The following is a 17,666-nucleotide window of genomic DNA, read 5'->3' as shown; positions in this document are numbered from 1 at the left end:
TTATGGCTATTTAAAGTTATTAAATATGCAAATTATTATATATTACTAACTATATATTGATCTTTTTTAAGTTAAAAGAATTGCAGAAATTATGAATTATTTATTTTTCTCGCTGCACTTTTTAACAGTTAAGGGATGGTCAAGTGGGAATCGGTATTTCACAACCACAGATAGTCCCAACCGTTCCCCGGCGATGGACCGAGTGGGAATCGGGCGTCAGTCGATATTTTTATCGATTGGTATATATAATCGATAAACGAAAAATGCCACGCTGACAATTAAATGGAAATCGAGTTAGCCCTGACATTTACTTCTCAGAAGCGGTATAAATAGAGGCGCATAGAGACACGAGTTTCATTCTATTTTTCAAAGTCGTTGAGATAGGATCAATTATTTTCCTTATTCCCCACTTTACCACATTTAAAACTTTTTCCTTTTGTGAAAATTAAGTTTTCATTCGCCGTTCGTTTCACAAAAAATTTTGAGAGCAATTTTGACATCGGCGCTGTGCGTCTGCCGTTTAAAGTATTTTCCTTATTAATTATATTTCCATTTCTTTAAAACATATGTATGTACATCCAATCCGCAATGTCAATTTATTTTTAAAACTATTTCGGATTTTGCGTTTTAAAATCTAATTACATCACGGGCAGATTTGATTGGCACCGGCCAAAAGAGCCTATCGTTTAAAGCACTTAAAGTTAGACAAGACCAATACTTGTTCCACATCCAGGTCTTCATGAGTGCGAACAAGACGTTATTATTGGTGAATTATTGTGACGGTTTTTTATTTGGTGTTCGATTTTCTGGTGGTTTTCCACCTCCATTAATTATTAATAGACCAACAGACTATCTACATTTCCATAATTAACTAAAAAAAGAGACGAAATTTCATCGCCGATTTTTAATATTAATGGTTTATTGTGAATTTCTCCTTTTTCCCTGATCAGTTTCCTTTTAAAAAATCATTAGGAGTGTTGTGTGTAATGACAATGACCCTTTCTCTGTATTGATTGGCACCGGCCAAAAGAGCCTATCGTTTAAAGCACTTCAAGTTAGACAAGAACAATACTTGTTCCACATCCAGGTCTTCATGAGTGCGAACAAGACGTTATTATTGGTGAATTATTGTGACGGTTTTTTATTTGGTGTTCGATTTTCTGGTGGTTTTCCACCTCCATTAATTATTAATAGACCAACAGACTATCTACATTTCCATAATTAACTAAAAAAAAGAGACGAAATTTCATCGCCGATTTTTAATATTAATGGTTTATTGTGAATTTCTCCTTTTTCCCTGATCAGTTTCCTTTTAAAAAATCATTAGGAGTGTTGTGTGTAATGACAATGACCCTTTCTCCTGTATCTTTCAGACATAATTTTCCTTATACCTTTTACCCGTTCCCATGCTCATAGCAAGGAGCATTTTATTTTGTTTTATTGGGGTTTATTGTTCAAATTGTAGAAAGAAAAAAAAAGGAGACATGAATGTCATCATTTTGTCACACATTAAAATGCTCAACCCAGTTTCGTTTTGTTTTCTATTCTATTCAAAAGGTGCTGTTGTTATTGTTCATTTTGTGGCATCACATTTTCACCTGAAAACTAGAAAACTGAACCTGCTGACCTGCTAAGTGCCGTTCGACGCTATGAGGAGGGTGTCCCCAGGTTTTCCTCTGCCCTCTTTTTCCTTTTACTGGGTGACGATGGCTTTTGTTTTATGTCAAGTGCAAAATGTGCAATGTGCATAAGACAAAGAGACCACACACATAACACTCCCCTTCATTCCATCCATGCCACTCTGCTCTACTCTCCGCTCCTCTCCTGTAGCTATTGAGCATTGTAAGCCTGGTTGCTGGTATTGTGTCAGCAACAAAAACAACAACTATTGTTTGACACATTTGGCAATGCGTTTTTAAACTGAAGAAAACAAAACGAAATGTGGCAGCCACCAAACGAGAAAAGGAGAAGAGCAGCAACAAAAAAAAACGAGTCAACTGCAAGTCGCTTGTTTGGTTGGGGATAAAGTTTTTAGCATTTTTTCGCATAGCCTCGGCACTGAATTGCACTTAAAGTCAGCGCCAGTTAAAAACTTTTCACTCCTTGCAAAAAAAAGCTACAAAAGAAGAAAAGGAGAAGCAAAAACTATTGCATAGAGTGCGAAAGAAACAATTGAAAACTTTATTGCTTTTGCCTTTTTCACTTTTGTTCGCAAGTAAGTAGAGTGTGTTGCCAGCCCCCTCACCCTTGCCCCTGCTTCACAAAACACAAAAAATAGCTAAACTAGATCGTAGCAAACAGGAGGAGACTCAGCGGGAGGAGGACTTAACTCGAGAACAGAAAGAAGTTTTGTGCTTTTATTAATTTTGAGAATTTTTGTGATGCGGATGTGGAGTTCAAGAATGGAATCCAAGTGCCACACGTGGCTCATACATATGTATATACCACTTGCTCTTGCTCTCTCTTGGAAACCTGGTTGACTGGCTGACTTTGTGGTCAGCTGGTCAGCCCACTAATTGGCCTTGTGAAAATATTTGCTACGCTTATGAAAACAACAACAAGAAAGCCGCTACTGCCTGCCACATGACCCTTGACTAAAATGACACACTAAATGTGTGTAAGGGGTCCAAAACAGTTTCCCCCTCACACAGATGCAAGAGGGCATATACTTACACACACAGAAATGTGTAAGGACCCAAGTTTATGCAGAGCTGATAGTTGTGATAAATTTATGAATTTTTTCAAAAAAGAAAGAAAAGTTTCAATTATATGAAGCCCATTAAACTCGTTATTTTTCTAAAAAAAAATAGAGTATCTACGGCTTCAAATCTTGATACTGCTTTGGTGTGTTGTTAGCATAGAACAAAATGAAATGAGTCTTCTTTCGAATGTCTTAAAATTTATTGATCATACTTCAGTTTTCCATGCTTGCCAATCATGTGTTCATAATAGCCAATGCCTTATAAACCGAATCTAACATTTTCCTCTAAGTTCAGAAAAGTAAAAAATTTTCCATTTATAGTAAAGATACTTTTATCCTCGTCGTATTTTTATTAAAAGTTATAAACCCATTTCTTTTTGGGAGGGGAATTAAATTTATGTTTCATTAACAGTTTCAAACACCTTTTTTTCGGCTTTGGGAACTGAATTTATGAAATTGATCAACATTTGAATTTATTATATCCGATTTTGGAAACATTAGATGATGTTAAGGATTGAAATTATTCTCTCGTTACATATGTACATAAATCGTTGAGCGCTTTGCACTTAGCGATTCTCCACACTCGCGTTTAATTGTAAGCAAGTGAAATATTAAGCACAAACATACACCGCGCGTCATCAGAATAGCACACCTTCATAAGCGTAATATGGGTGCTATAACATAACAGTAATGATTTTTACTTTACTAAATTTTAGTAAAGCTTTCATGTATCTTTGGAACTTGCAAGACTTTTTGCTTAATTTCCATGAATAAACATGGCGGAAAATAATTCGCCATTGGTTTCCGATTTGGGAAATTTAATAGTTTAATATCACTATTTAGGATTAAGTTTATTTTCAAATTTGAAGTTATGCTCACATATGTATGTATGTATGTGGCAGATGTTTCGACCTTACATTTTGAGGGATCCAAGTGCTAGTTTAGACCTGTTTTTATCTGGGTTCAAATATAAATCACAAACTTTCAAATTCATTTTAATAAACTCATATGCATTTAAGAGATTGAGCCAAATAATGTGTTATGTATGTATGTTTGTACATATACATGTGTACATTGTACATATGTATTTGTTTGCAGTTGGCTTGAAAAAACTCGGGTCGAGGCAGCATTTTTTTTCCTAAACCGTTTTATTAGGCTTTCTCACTATAAATCAATCCATTCGCTTTGTTTCTATTAAGCGTCAATAACCAAGTTCAAAGTGTGTCCAAATATCGTTAACATACATACTTTAACCAAAGTAATTTTAGGTACATGTCATACCGACCAGTGTTAAAAAGCTCACAACCCTTTTTAATGTGAACTAGAACTCACTTCTAGCGCCCTCGGGCGCTAAGACACAATTTAATAGTGTCAAATCGCATTAAAGTAAATGTAATTGTTATACCCTTGCAGAGGCTATTATGAAATTGGTCAGATGTTTGTAACGCACCGAAAGAGACGTTTCTTGTACATATATTTATGTTCAGCATGTACTCAGCCATCTTAAGAGGTATTGGAAGAATAAATAAACTTTATGGGGTTGAAAAAGTTTTCTTCTCTCTGTATGTAACAGGCACATACATTTTGGCGACTTCAATATACAATATATAAAAATGTTGCGATATATTTACATGCACATGAGATTAATTCAATAAAGATTTGATTTAAAATTTCAATATTAAAACTTGTTAATTTTTTTTAAAATTTTAATGTTAATATTTATTTAAATTTGTCTTGGCAAATAAATCCAATGCTTGAAAAATATTTAAATAAATATACAAAAAAGTTCCTTCACCTAGTTAGAAAGCAAAAATCCTTTTCTTTTTCTCAGGACCAAATAAAGACATTCTTGACGATTTGTAATGCAAAATAATAATTTATAAATGATTGGTAATTCAATTTGAAATTTAATTTTTCCACAATTTGTTAACGTTTAATGTTAATTTTTGATGCGGAACATTGTGTGCCATACAAATGTAAGGAAATAAATTTGCATACCCTAAAATTGAATTATTCACACAATTCGTTCCTTAAGTATCTAACTACTCAGAAAAAGTATTTAACATGCACCGATCGAACAAAAAGTTGAAGTAAAACGTAGAAGTTGATACGGACAATATCATATTCCGAGTTATATTGTGCTTTTTTTCTTCCAATTTTTATAGTAAAAAAAAAAAACAAAAACTCGGAATATCATATTGTCCGTATGAACTTCAACTTCTAACTAAAAAAACACAAGTTTGGAAGTTACGACATTTTTGGGTCTGAACCTAGGGGTTTTAAGTCATATAGCAAACTCTTCTTATTTTCCAAGCACCGTACCAGTTTCTTTAATGCGGGCAGAGAATGCAAGAAACGTGGTCAAATTTCGGCGACCATCCACAATCAATCGCAGCAATTATCCTTGTTTAATTTTATAAAAAGTCAAAGACCGGTAAGATTATTTATCCTTCATCCTTTAACGAAATTAAATGAATAAATTCGTCATCATTACAGTTGGGTGGTTCATAATCCATATTTTTCTACTATGTCGACAGTGGCGAAGTGTTTACCTATTCCAATTGGGCTCCAGCATGAGCTCTTCTTTGCATAATCGTGGCCTTTCTTAAGGGCATAGAAATAAAGCCATTCATAAATAATTTCCGTGTCGTGGTTTGCTCAGGGAATAAGGGAAGAAGAAAATGAAATGGGAATGATATTTGGATGAATTGAGTTGCAGAACTTCAGCATAGCCGAAGTTAGCTCCTTAAAAAAGTGATTTGAAGTCCTGCGTGCGATATGTTCAGTGTCAGTTATCAGTAGTCTATATTTTCCTATATTTTGATAGAAGTCAATTGTTTACTTTGAGACTAAAAGCCTTATTTTGGGGTGTACGAAAAATCTAGTGGTATGCCAAAATCTTTTAAAAGCCCTACAGAATATCGCAATATTAAACGTGGCATAAACCTGGGCTAATGCCAAATTCAGTCTAAAAGGAACAAGTCTTTTACACACACACACGCAAACATGGATATGTAGAGTCTAATCATAAACACACGCTGGACTATGGACAAGGGGCCAAAACTCAACTCCATATACACCCCAGCTGGTGGCACACCAACAACAGTCCCCAGCAATTTTTGTCAACTGAACTAATTAATTAATTGTGGGCAGCCACCGTGGCCCAGCCGAGGACGAGACAAAACCCAAGACCCGCCCACTTTACCCACCCACTTGCTAACTGACCAGCAACTAATTTTTATATTTATGAGGCTGGGGACATTGGCCTACTGCGTCATAAACTGCTACTCTTACTCCTAATTCTGTTCCTGCTCCTGCTGCTGCTGCTACTGTTTGGTATGCATGTGTCCTGTGTCTGACCAAATGTAAGGACACTCTCTAGTTATATTACAGACGCAGACTCCATGCCGTTTGCCCATACACACATACATACATACAAAAAGTTGCGTGTTCAAATTTTTAGTATCTTTGTGTGATTTCATGCGTTAAAGCAGAATTTTTATTTGCTACCCGCACAGACAAACGACAACATTAAGACGATTCTGAAAAGGAGTCGAGCTGAAAGGAGCAGAGTCCAAGGGTCGTGGCACATTTCGTTTAATTTTCATGTCGCGTTGAAAGTTTCTTACAATTATTTATGGCATATAAATGAAATATTTCGACCATAAGGGTCGAGATGTGTTGGCCAATGTTTGCTAATGAAGGAGTTCGATTCGGTTTTAAATGCTGCCTAATTGGAAAGTTTTTGGAATCAGAGCGCAACGCATCTTAATTGGCAAATGACTGGGTCTGGGCACCCAGAAATATCATGAGAAGGGCCTCAAATTGTGCGTGGCATGTTTCGTATCTCAATTATCTTAATTGTTTGTATACTGTGACTAATATTGGATATGAAATAATTTCAACAATTGCTCTCTCATTTTTGCACAGTTATGTTGTTTGTTCGGTTTGACCTTCCTGACTAGGTTTTTTCCCTTTTATTTAGTGGCTTAAAAAATAATTGCCAATATTCTCCATAACATAATTGTTACAATTTCCAAATATATTTATATGTATATAGTACATTTTATTTGTATTGAATGTAGCCCAAAAAAGTCAATTTTGATTAAATTACGAATAGAACTTGGGATAGATCCCATAAATGCAATTCAGAAAACTGCAATTCACTTTGGTCTTTCCGGCAATTTGTATGATCTTGTGAAACTTTTATCTTACTCTTTCCCTCATCGAGATGAGCCGAATTGAACCACCTTTTGTCTGATACAAGGAGGTGGAATTACCAGTCCGTCTGTGGTCTTGATGACATCTTTTCAGACGTCTGGGGTGCATGCTGTTGTCCAGCAGTTTTATCTCATGCCGGGTAACCTACCACTGCATCTTAGACTGTATTAGGTTTGCTGAGTTCTCTTAACCTTGATGTGAGCTTTTCAGGTTAAACGCCTATCAAGGGTGAGGCCCACCTTATCCACACATGGGACAAGCGTCTGAATAAGGCTAACTTGGGGTCCAGTTGTGTCTGCGAGTCGTAACTGAGACACTTCATATGCCCAGCCATGGTTCCAAAAGGTGGAGTTGATCCTGGATAATTTCCGCTGTCCCCGAAAAATCTGGGGCAGTGGCAATCAGGAGCTGCTCATGGGCCCCGACTAAGATCTAAATACAGTTACAAAAGCGATTAAGAATGTATTTCATTAAGTTGCAAGGTAAAAAAACACTCTCAAAGAGAATACCTAATTGTAGCGGAAAGAACTCCTAAATTGAACTTTAGATTTTTGAGAACTTTGCATTAATTGGGTTGTGTTCTTGCCTTTTTCACGCTGATGTCATTAGTATTGGAATCAGGAAACTGCTCTTAACCACAAATTTGCCGCAAGCCATTAGACAATGAGCACGTATTTGTCATTTTTTTTTTTTTTTGGTTTTTGATGTTAATATTTTATTATACAACTTCGATGGAGCTTCGATTCTCATCCTGAACATATTAATGCATACTTAATGCAATTTTTAAGAGCAACGTTTTATTAAGTTATTTGACTTGTTTGGCATTATACTTCTGCTCTGCTCAGTTCGCTCATTTTTACGGCAAATATAAACATGAAAAAGTTGGCCAAAATTCGCATGCGACAAGAATTTTAAATCATTTGATGTGAAATGACAAAACATTTTCATTTTCATACAAATTGCGAATATTTTGGATGAAAGCGTTTATCCCCACACAAACACACACACACACACACACAAATATACATATTTCGATTCGTATTCGTTGTATTGTTTCGCTTTTTTGCGATAATATGGTTCCATAAATATGCGGCGCCTGCAAATATGCAACGGAAATTGCCAAAGCCACACGACTTCAACCCTGCGTAGAGTGGAAGAGATGCTTTTTATAGGCAACTAGAGAGAGATTGCGCTTGGAAGAGATTGGAGATTGGATTCGGGCGTGTGCAAATGTTAGAAGGGAATGAGTAGAGTATCAAGAAGAAGAAGGGGGAGTAAAAGGCGGAGGGATTAGTTTGATGTTCATCGTTCCATGTCCTTGTCAATGCATTTCGTCTTTTTGATAATATCAAAAACTCATTTGCCTCCAGAGCTTCCAACTCCTCAATCCAGATGATTTATTATCCCTGGACAGAGAGTGTCATCCACCCCAAGACCACGTTGCATGCGTCATCAATTTTTAGAGATACATTTGCATGACCATCGTCAAGGACCATTAGGCAAGAAAAAAAAAAAAACAACATAAAAAAGCTGCTTGCAGATGCTTCAGCTGCAGCAAATCAAACCGCAAACATTTAATATAGACATATACATATGTACATATGTATGTATATGAATATAGATTTATTCATATGGAAATAAAAACCATAAACAAAAACCTCAAGCTAACCATAAAAATAATTTGCTCTTTGCCCATTTGCCATTTGCATTTCCTAAACAATTTAACAAATTTGCGATCGAAATATTAATTAAAAGTCACTCCTTCCAGCAAATAAATATCACACAAATAGATGTACATATATGTATACCATACGGGCTTAACAACCACTAAATAAACGCGCTTAACATAAATTAAAATGCATTTTGCAATATTTTTCAACAAGGGGGCAGCATCCAAGTGGCTAACATTGCATTGTTAGGGAAGGACGAACAATAGGAAAAGCATATACAGATCTATGTACTTCCAACTTGTTTCAACAATAATGAAATGAAAAATGTGCGGCCACATGGAAAATTAATTGTAATGCATTAAAAGTGCAGTTGTAAAATGAAAAACAAAACAAAAAACTAAAACCAAAATATAATTCTATTCTTTAGTATTGCTGTTGATGTGTACAAAGTACTAACAATTGCAAATGCGTCGGACTAGTGGGGACTGTCGAATGGGAAGCTGCGATGGGTGTCTACTAGGATACAACATACTACCCATATACCAATTTAAATTGCTTTCCGATGGAAGTAACCAAAAAAAAGATTGTGGCTCTTTGAAGCTTGCAACTCAAAAGATTGAAAATTAATTAAATATTAAAAATTTATTTAAAATAAGCATTAAGCAAAATGCATTATCGATGGATATCGACATTAATGTTTTCATTTCAATCGACTTAGCCTGGCCTAATTGCCTGCCACAAAACTAAAAACGGCATGAAGCAAGGATCAAGAAGACCTAGTGATAAACGAAATAAGTTGATTTATTTCTCTAATGTTTAAATTTGTTGTAAAATTTTATCTATTGCCAAATTGAAAATTTTGTGAAAGCTCTGTTTTGTATTGTCCAAAAACATAGAAAACCAAACATATGTGTTCACCTTATGGAGGATATGTGATGTATGTGAAAATAAAGTAGAGTGTGTGTATAAAAAGTTAGTAATAATCTTGTTTGCGGGCTTTTGCAGGTCTGGCGGCATTTTGAACTTGTATGTCATGTTGAGTTCTGTCATTCAACGCTGCTGGACGTATGGATCGACAGCGGCCGCAACTCTGCCGTTCTTGCACACTGTATATTTGGCCAATTGACGGAAATAAATAATAATATATATAGAAAATTATATTACTATCACTAATACATAAATAGTAGTTTTATCTATAGGCGTTGTCAAATGAAATTTAAATTTTGTTTCAATATTTAGAGTGCTATTTTTATCAAATATACCAAGTTTTACCTCGATATCTGCGTTATACTACTTTATGCAACTTTTTAGGCAATTCCCTCCAGTGTGCAATGGCCGCTTTCCCTCAACTAACTTTAAGCTAGATCCTTATCATTAGGAGATAAGGAACCAAATGAATAAGATGCTGACCGCACAACTTTATAAAGCTCCATAAAAAATATAAAGACGTTTCAATGCTAGTGCGATTAATCGATTTCATTAATGTAGGATTGAGTGAGAGCCCCTAATAAAATAAGAATGCCGATAACGATATTCGTTTAATATACATCGATAGGTTGACAATCGAACTAGGGAGAGAGGCTCGAGTTGCTGGACGAGGAAGTAGTGTTGGTCTCGTCAAAAATAACTTCTTAAATAAGTCGGTTCTTTTTTTTTTGTTAAAAAATAAATATGATAATTAAAAGAGAAGTGGTGTTAAGAGTAACATCCATATACTACTTCCGTAGTAAAATCCTGGTATATTACTTGATTTGAAGATATTAGATGTCATATTTTTTCCTATCATCAATGAGGAGAGAAGCTATACAAAGACGGAAGTTTAACTTTTTCTCGACTTTCAGACTAGTAGCAGTAGCAACAAACTAGTAGCCACATTGGCATTTATTTATATAAAATAGAGCCGACATGATTCTGTTAATTGATCCAACCGGATGATTTACAACGATCGTTGCTTAATTTGATCACTGACTTTTTATGTTAAGTATAGTATTTGATATGAAAAATACATTAAAATTTTTTGTTTTCATCAACAAAGAATTTTCGAACAACTAAAACACGTAAATATATACATATGTATATTATGTAGATCAGGAATAATAAACAATGCTATTCAATCTCAATGATTGGGCATATTTCTGAAGACTGAACAGTGGGAAATAAACCAAACAAATCAAACAAAGTACCTGGGTCTCACATCGAATTTAAGCGATCTCAGCCAAATTTAAAACTGTCCAAGATGGAGTAGAGTGGAGCAGATTCGAGCCCAGCAGCTGCAACAAATTGCTGCTCTAGAAGGCCATTCTGAAGACTGTATGGACTTTCAGAATACAACTCTGGGTCACAGCTCATCCAGCTGGTAACTCAGTCATCCACAGAAACCGTAACATCCCATTAGTAATGGCACTCTAGAAACCCATAATAATGCACTGGCCCTCATACTGCTGGACAACAGCATGCAGACACACACTTTTAAAAAGATGTCACCCACTTGACCTGCCCAAGACTAAAACCAAACCCGCATGTCATGTTTACGTTTGACAATATTTGCATATATTAGACATCAGTAAAGTAAAAACAATTCAAGAAAGTAGCAAACTGTTTAATATAGAAGAAAAAAAGACTCATTTTCCAATATTTATTATGAAAAAGAAACATCACTACCATAACACAGTTGCTGTTGCTATGTTAAAGTTCAAAAGTATGAAAGTATATTACATATGTATAAAGAAATGGAAATATAATGAATAAGGAAAATACTTTAAACGGCACAGCGCCGATGTCAATCGCATCTCCTACTTCCTACTCAATGTGGAAAATAAAGCAAATGAAGACTTAAATATGAAAAATAAGGAAAACGTTTTCACAATTGATGGCAAAATTGTTTAAACATAAAACGTTTTAAACGCTGTTTAAGAGCCGATGCCGCTTTTGGAATGTGGACCCAAGGTAAAATAAAACGTTAATATGGTTAAGTGGGGAATAAGGAAAATGTTTTAAAAAAATAAAGAAAAATAATTGATCCTATCTCAACGACTTTAAAAAATAGAATGAGCCTTGTCTCTCTATGCGCCTCTATTTATACCGCTTCTGAGAAGTAAATGTCAGGGCTAACTCGATTTGCTCTTATTTGTCAGAGTAGCATTTTTCGTTTATCGATTATACAGCAATCGATAAAAGCATCCAATTATCGAAAATATATATTTAAATTCGGCGCATCAAGTCGAAAACTGAGATCCGTCCAGCGCCACCAGTACAACACGGATGAGGCCTATTTATTGTTTGCTAAAGACTGAACGGTAGAGTTTGGAAAGAAAATAAAGTGTTCTGAAGCACCACAGTTGGTAAAAAGTAACGCCAACTACTATTAACCAATAAGCTCTGTCATTGAAGCAATTAAACGTTACTAGTGAAGGAAGTTTACAAACAATATAACCCTTTGAAAGAAAAGTTAAAAGAATAATTTAAACCAGATTCTGTACGCCGTTCTTATAATCAACACTCATCTATAATTCAGGAAATAAGACCCGATTTTCCATTATTTATTATAAAACCAAAAAAGGAAACATCACGACGAAGACACAATCGCTGTTGCTCTACTAAAGTTCAGAAGTATGAATGTATATTCAAAAGAAATGGAAATATAATGAATAAGGAAAATACTTTAAACGGCACAGCGCCGATGTCAATCGCATCTCCTACTTCCTACTCAATGTGGAAAATAAAGCAAATGAAGACTTAAATATGAAAAATAAGGAAAACGTTTTCACAATTGATGGCAAAATTGTTTAAACATAAAACGTTTTAAACGCTGTTTAAGAGCCGATGCCGCTTTTGGAATGTGGACCCAAGGTAAAATAAAACGTTAATATGGTTAAGTGGGGAATAAGGAAAATGTTTTAAAAAAATAAAGAAAAATAATTGATCCTATCTCAACGACTTTAAAAAATAGAATGAGCTTTGTCTCTCTATGCGCCTCTATTTATACCGCTTCTGAGAAGTAAATGTCAGGGCTAACTCGATTTGCTCTTATTTGTCAGAGTAGCATTTTTCGTTTATCGATTATACAGCAATCGATAAAAGCATCCAATTATCGAAAATATATATTTAAATTCGGCGCATCAAGTCGAAAACTGAGATCCGTCCAGCGCCACCAGTACAACACGGATGAGGCCTATTTATTGTTTGCTAAAGACTGAACGGTAGAGTTTGGAAAGAAAATAAAGTGTTCTGAAGCACCACAGTTGGTAAAAAGTAACGCCAACTACTATTAACCAATAAGCTCCGTCATTGAAGCAATTAAACGTTACTAGTGAAGGAAGTTTACAAACAATATAACCCTTTGAAAGAAATGTTAAAAGAATAATTTAAACCAGATTCTGTACGCCGTTCTTATAATCAACGCTCATCTATAATTCAGGAAATAAGACTCGATATTCCATTATTTATTATAAAACAATAAAAGGAAACATCACGACAAAAACACGCGCCGATGTCAATCGCATCTCCTACTTCCTACTCAATGTGGAAAATAAAGGGAATGAAGACTTAAATATGAAAAATAAGGAAAAAGTTTTAACAACTGATGGCAAAATTGTTTAAACATAAAACGTTTTAAACGATGTTAAATAGCCCAGGGCGTTAATGTGGTAAAGTGGGGAATAAGGAAAATGTTTTTTTAAAATAAAGGAAAAATAATTGATCCTATCTCAACGACTTTGAAAAATAGAATGAGCTGTAGCTCTCTATGCGCCTCTATTTATACCGCTTCTGAGAAGTAATTGTCAGGGCTAACTCGATTTGCATTTAATTGTCAGAGTAGCATTTTCCGTTAATCGATTATACATCAATCGATAAAAGCATGCCAATTATCGATATATAGATTTTAAACTACAGGGATGCCAAATTTTCTTTATATATTAGAACCGCCTATTTAATATTACTTGTCAAATTCTTTAGTCTAAAAACCAAAATGTCAGCGCTTTTCGATGCTTATAACATAGAGCAGATACTGCTCTACTTAGTAATTCTAACATTAATAATTCTTTAATTTCTTTGTTTAATTCTTGATTCTCACAATCCATCATATATTTTGGGTATGAGTTAAAAAATTTGACCATCCAGTTTTTCATTCACTGCGTAAAATTGTCATTGGTAATATTCTAGCTTTGAAGACAATTGTTAAAAAACTAATTGAACTTTAGGATAATCAAAACCTGTTGAACAAATTGGCAAGTAGCTGGATTACTCCTGGCGGTGGTGACTGTTCAGCTGGGCGTTGAGTTCTTCTGCTTGACTTAGCAGTGAGTGTGGTTCCTCTCTTCGTCATCTTCTCTTTTTCTTATAACCACTTTTGGTTTTGGGACTCGAACCGGTTAACCCAACTTTCTTAAATTTGGTGGTTAAGTTTTTGTTTTATTTTTCCTGTCCTTATCCTGGTATAGTAATTGTCTGGAAAAACATAAATATCCCTTTAGATGGGTAACCTCTTTTTCGGAGATTGGGATAAGTCGAAAACTCTTTTAACAGCCCAAAAAAATTATATTGTTTATTTCAATTTTTCCAGTTTAATCAAAAAAAAAAAAAAAATATACTCAAAATTTCCCTTACTCTTGCCGTTTTCGAATATTTTTCTAAATTCCCAACCAAGAATACCTGCTTAATCTAATATCACAATTGTAATACAAAAATGTATAATATTAAATAGACATTGAACACATAAAGTATTGTTTAAAATCTTTAGTTCTAGTAAAGAAAAGTTTTCCAAAGGCCTAAAAAATTTGAAATGAAAGGAAACTTATTGGAATCTCTCGATTCTGGCAAATAGTTCTTGATAAAAACGAACTACTTACTTGGCTTACAAGTAAATTATGCTAAATTGAATATAAAAAAGTTTTTTGATATTTGTTTTAAATATTTTTTGTAGAAAACTAATTTATTTGCTTAATTGTTAAAACAATATTTGGTTTACAAAATAATACTTTATGTTTTAGTTTATGCTTCTAAAAAGCGCTGGTTTCTGCTCCGTGTTATTTTTCACAATTTGAAGAACAACTTTGCATTGAAAATCACCCGGAAAAAGAAACATTTTAGGATGATCCTTCTCTTGATGCATGTATGTATATCTATCTTTTGTGCGAGATGCGTTTGATAGTGAAATAGATAGATATTGTAGATGTAGATATAAATAGTAATTCGAGTAGACTAGAATAGAGTGAAGCCCTACTACAATAATTGAAATGTTTTTACGATGACGAGATCTCATCTGACTAGAGATAGAATATCCATTGGAGATGTTTTTCGGTCTGATCGGTAAAGCGTTTTTCTTTTTTTGAAGTGCAATCGCGTGCTTTGGGCAAATTCATTATAATATTTGCAATATTTTTTGGCTTTTGGTGCATATTGTTTTATAATCTTTGGCTACAAAAATAGTTTTTTAACACATTTGCAGACTCACTCACTCAGTTGATTGGTAACTTATGCACTTTGTGTGAATGTATGCGTTTTTGTCAGTGTATGTATATATATATATATATATATGTATATGTAAGTATGTTTTGCGTGTATGTATATATATATAGCGATAAATATCATTTGACGTTTTCTTCATCTGAAATTTTCATATAAAGCCACTTTGAAGTGTTCCAATCTGATAGATCGATCTCCTTTACCAACGATTCGTATAGAATTGATTGATGCCCAGTACATGCTTCTCCTCATGGTACTTTTGCAGGATATGTGTGATGACCGAGGTGGTATCGTTATCGCCACGCCATACGCGTATGGCATGCTCGTTCTCCAGAATTCCCAGAAATGCTATATATGTAAAGCAAAGCAAACAAATAAGAAGAGTTTGAAATTGGAACACTAGAGTATGCCCATTAAATAATGAACTTTACTTTCAACAGGTTGTTGACTGATGTTTATTAACACAATACTGGACATAATACATCCAATTAACTCAATCAAGTACCTTTCGTAATTCATAAAAACAAAAACAAAATGCTGGTAATAAAGCAAGGAAATAAATCAAATTTCAATTTGACGGAATATAAAAGTATTCCCTATCTGTTTTAGGCAAACTTGATGAGTTATATCCAACAAAAATAGATAGAATACGAATTGTAAAACAATTGGCAATTACAAGATTTTAAGCCCATAAGGCTTAGTTTAGGCTAATTAGGCAATAGACTCTAGAAAAAGCCAAAAAAGGCAAATACTAAGATCTAAAAATCGTTTTGGGCAGACTTTAAGGCCATTTGTAGCATAATGGACAAATTGCTATACAAAGATGATAAGACAACAGTCAGAGCTAATGTCTTCTCGAGTATCTAAGATTCTATTTGTTTTACATTTACATTTGAGTTTCTAAGGAAAAAAATAATGAAACTACTTAAAAAACAAAATACACGAAATTTCATTTAAATTCAATGAATTCCTAGGCGTTCGCCTCAATCCTATTCCTCTAGTAATTCATTAAGCCTGTGAAATACATTCTATCGATTTGAATCAAAGATATACATATATGTAGTTATATTTATTGACTTACCCAAAAAAGTCTTTGGATTGTTTAGGGTCATTTGAACTTGTGGCATTTCGAGAATGACTTTTAATATGGGTGAATCGGCGGCAAGTCCTTCACGTAATTCAATAACACTCCCCGTGCGATTGTCGCAGAGCCATTCGCAGGCAGATGCCTTGTTATTGCCCGTCTTTTTGAGAGCAGTCAAAACGGCTGTTTCCTCAAAACCCATTTCGGTGAGAGATTCTACAATTTCCTCACTTGGTGGGGTATCCCGATGACTGTAGATGCGTACAATTTCCATTAGAGCGGCCGTATTCTCCACCGTATCCTGCAAAAGAAAGGGTATTCATTCGAGCTGTTTAAGCTATACATTTAGATGAAGGTCATTAATTACATTATTGGTGACAATCGCCGATGGTGAAATGGATGAGACACTTTGCTGCATATTCATGGCAGCGGGTGGCTCTTGGCAGGCTTCTTCGTTCTGATTTTGTATCAACCATTCTAAAGTGGTTGAATAGATGCCATCGTTGGTTTTCAGGGCATAGGCAGCCAGCTCACGCTGAAAACCCATGTCCACGAGGCACTGCAGAGTGTCGGCCTGATGATTTCTACGATTGATCAAACGTTGCTTGAGCATGGCAATAAGACGTGGTGCATATGGACCAGCTCCAATTATAGCTGCCGAGGCTTGGGCCAACGAAATGAGCACTTTGCGTACATCATATTGAATCTGCAAAGAGTATTGTTTTATACAGTTATTAAACAAATTTATACTTTTCATTACTTACATTTGATTGTTGAAAGATCTCGTTTATATCAATGGTGGGTAATGCACTAGAATTGCAGGCCACAAAACGGGTCGCACTCTCCACCAGTTGCTCATTGGGACCGGGCACCTCTCTAGTACGTGAGACTGTCGTGGCAGTGTGTTCCTTCTGGCCGATAAAATGAATGTCTCATTGTGACGCACCTTCAGCTGGGCCAATGTCTCGCTTTCGTTTAGCTCGTCGCCCACATACTCGGCCCGATAGAGACGATAACGAGGATTCAGATGACGGACATCAGGTGCAAATAATTGTATGGAATCTGGATCATCGCTCAACTCCAAAATGACTTCACTTTTTAAATCGTTTATCGAAATAAGTTCATTTATTTCTCTAATGTTTAAATTTGTTGTAAAATTTTATCTACGAATGTAGTCAATTTTCGATTTCCAAGAATGATTTTCCCTACAATTCACACTGGGTGGAATTGCCAAATTGAAAATTTTGTGAAAGCTCTGTTTTGTATTGTCCAAAAACATAGAAAACCAAACATATGTGTTCACCTTCTGGAGGATATGTGATGTATGTGAAAATAAAGTAGAGTGTGTGTATAAAAAGTTAGTAATAATCTTGTTTGCGGGCTTTTGCAGGTCTGGCGGCATTTTGAACTTGTATGTCATGTTGAGTTCTGTCATTCAACGCTGCTGGACGTATGGATCGACAGCGGCCGCAACTCTGCCGTTCTTGCACACTGTATATTTGGCCAATTGACGGAAATAAATAAT

At 35.0% G+C, this 17,666-nt stretch overlaps 1 protein-coding gene and 1 long non-coding RNA gene across 2 annotated transcripts; one reads left to right on the top strand and one right to left on the bottom strand.

Annotated features, from left to right (window-relative positions):
• Window positions 1-4,809: 4,809 nt before the first annotated feature.
• On the top strand, window positions 4,810-5,340 carry LOC137578018 (uncharacterized). The gene is made up of 2 exons (XR_011032530.1): window positions 4,810-5,135; window positions 5,198-5,340. It is a non-coding gene; the product is annotated as an uncharacterized lncRNA (long non-coding RNA).
• Window positions 5,341-14,492: 9,152 nt separating this feature from the next.
• On the bottom strand, window positions 14,493-17,285 carry LOC137578207 (ubiquitin-associated domain-containing protein 1-like; the record flags this gene model as incomplete). The annotated part of the gene is given in 5 exon segments (XM_068291874.1): window positions 14,493-15,405; window positions 16,139-16,442; window positions 16,509-16,847; window positions 16,906-17,036; window positions 17,039-17,285. Coding segments are annotated over 5 exon segments (1,170 nt in total), but the record flags the coding sequence as incomplete, so codon positions are not given.
• Window positions 17,286-17,666: the final 381 nt, after the last annotated feature.

This window comes from Drosophila tropicalis, unplaced genomic scaffold (assembly GCF_018151085.1).
Source record: "Drosophila tropicalis isolate 14030-0801.00 unplaced genomic scaffold, ASM1815108v1 contig_593, whole genome shotgun sequence".
Lineage (NCBI taxonomy): Eukaryota > Metazoa > Arthropoda > Insecta > Diptera > Drosophilidae > Drosophila > Drosophila tropicalis.
The sequence above is the reverse complement of the archived record's forward strand: the minus strand, read 5'-3'. Positions and strand labels throughout refer to the sequence as shown.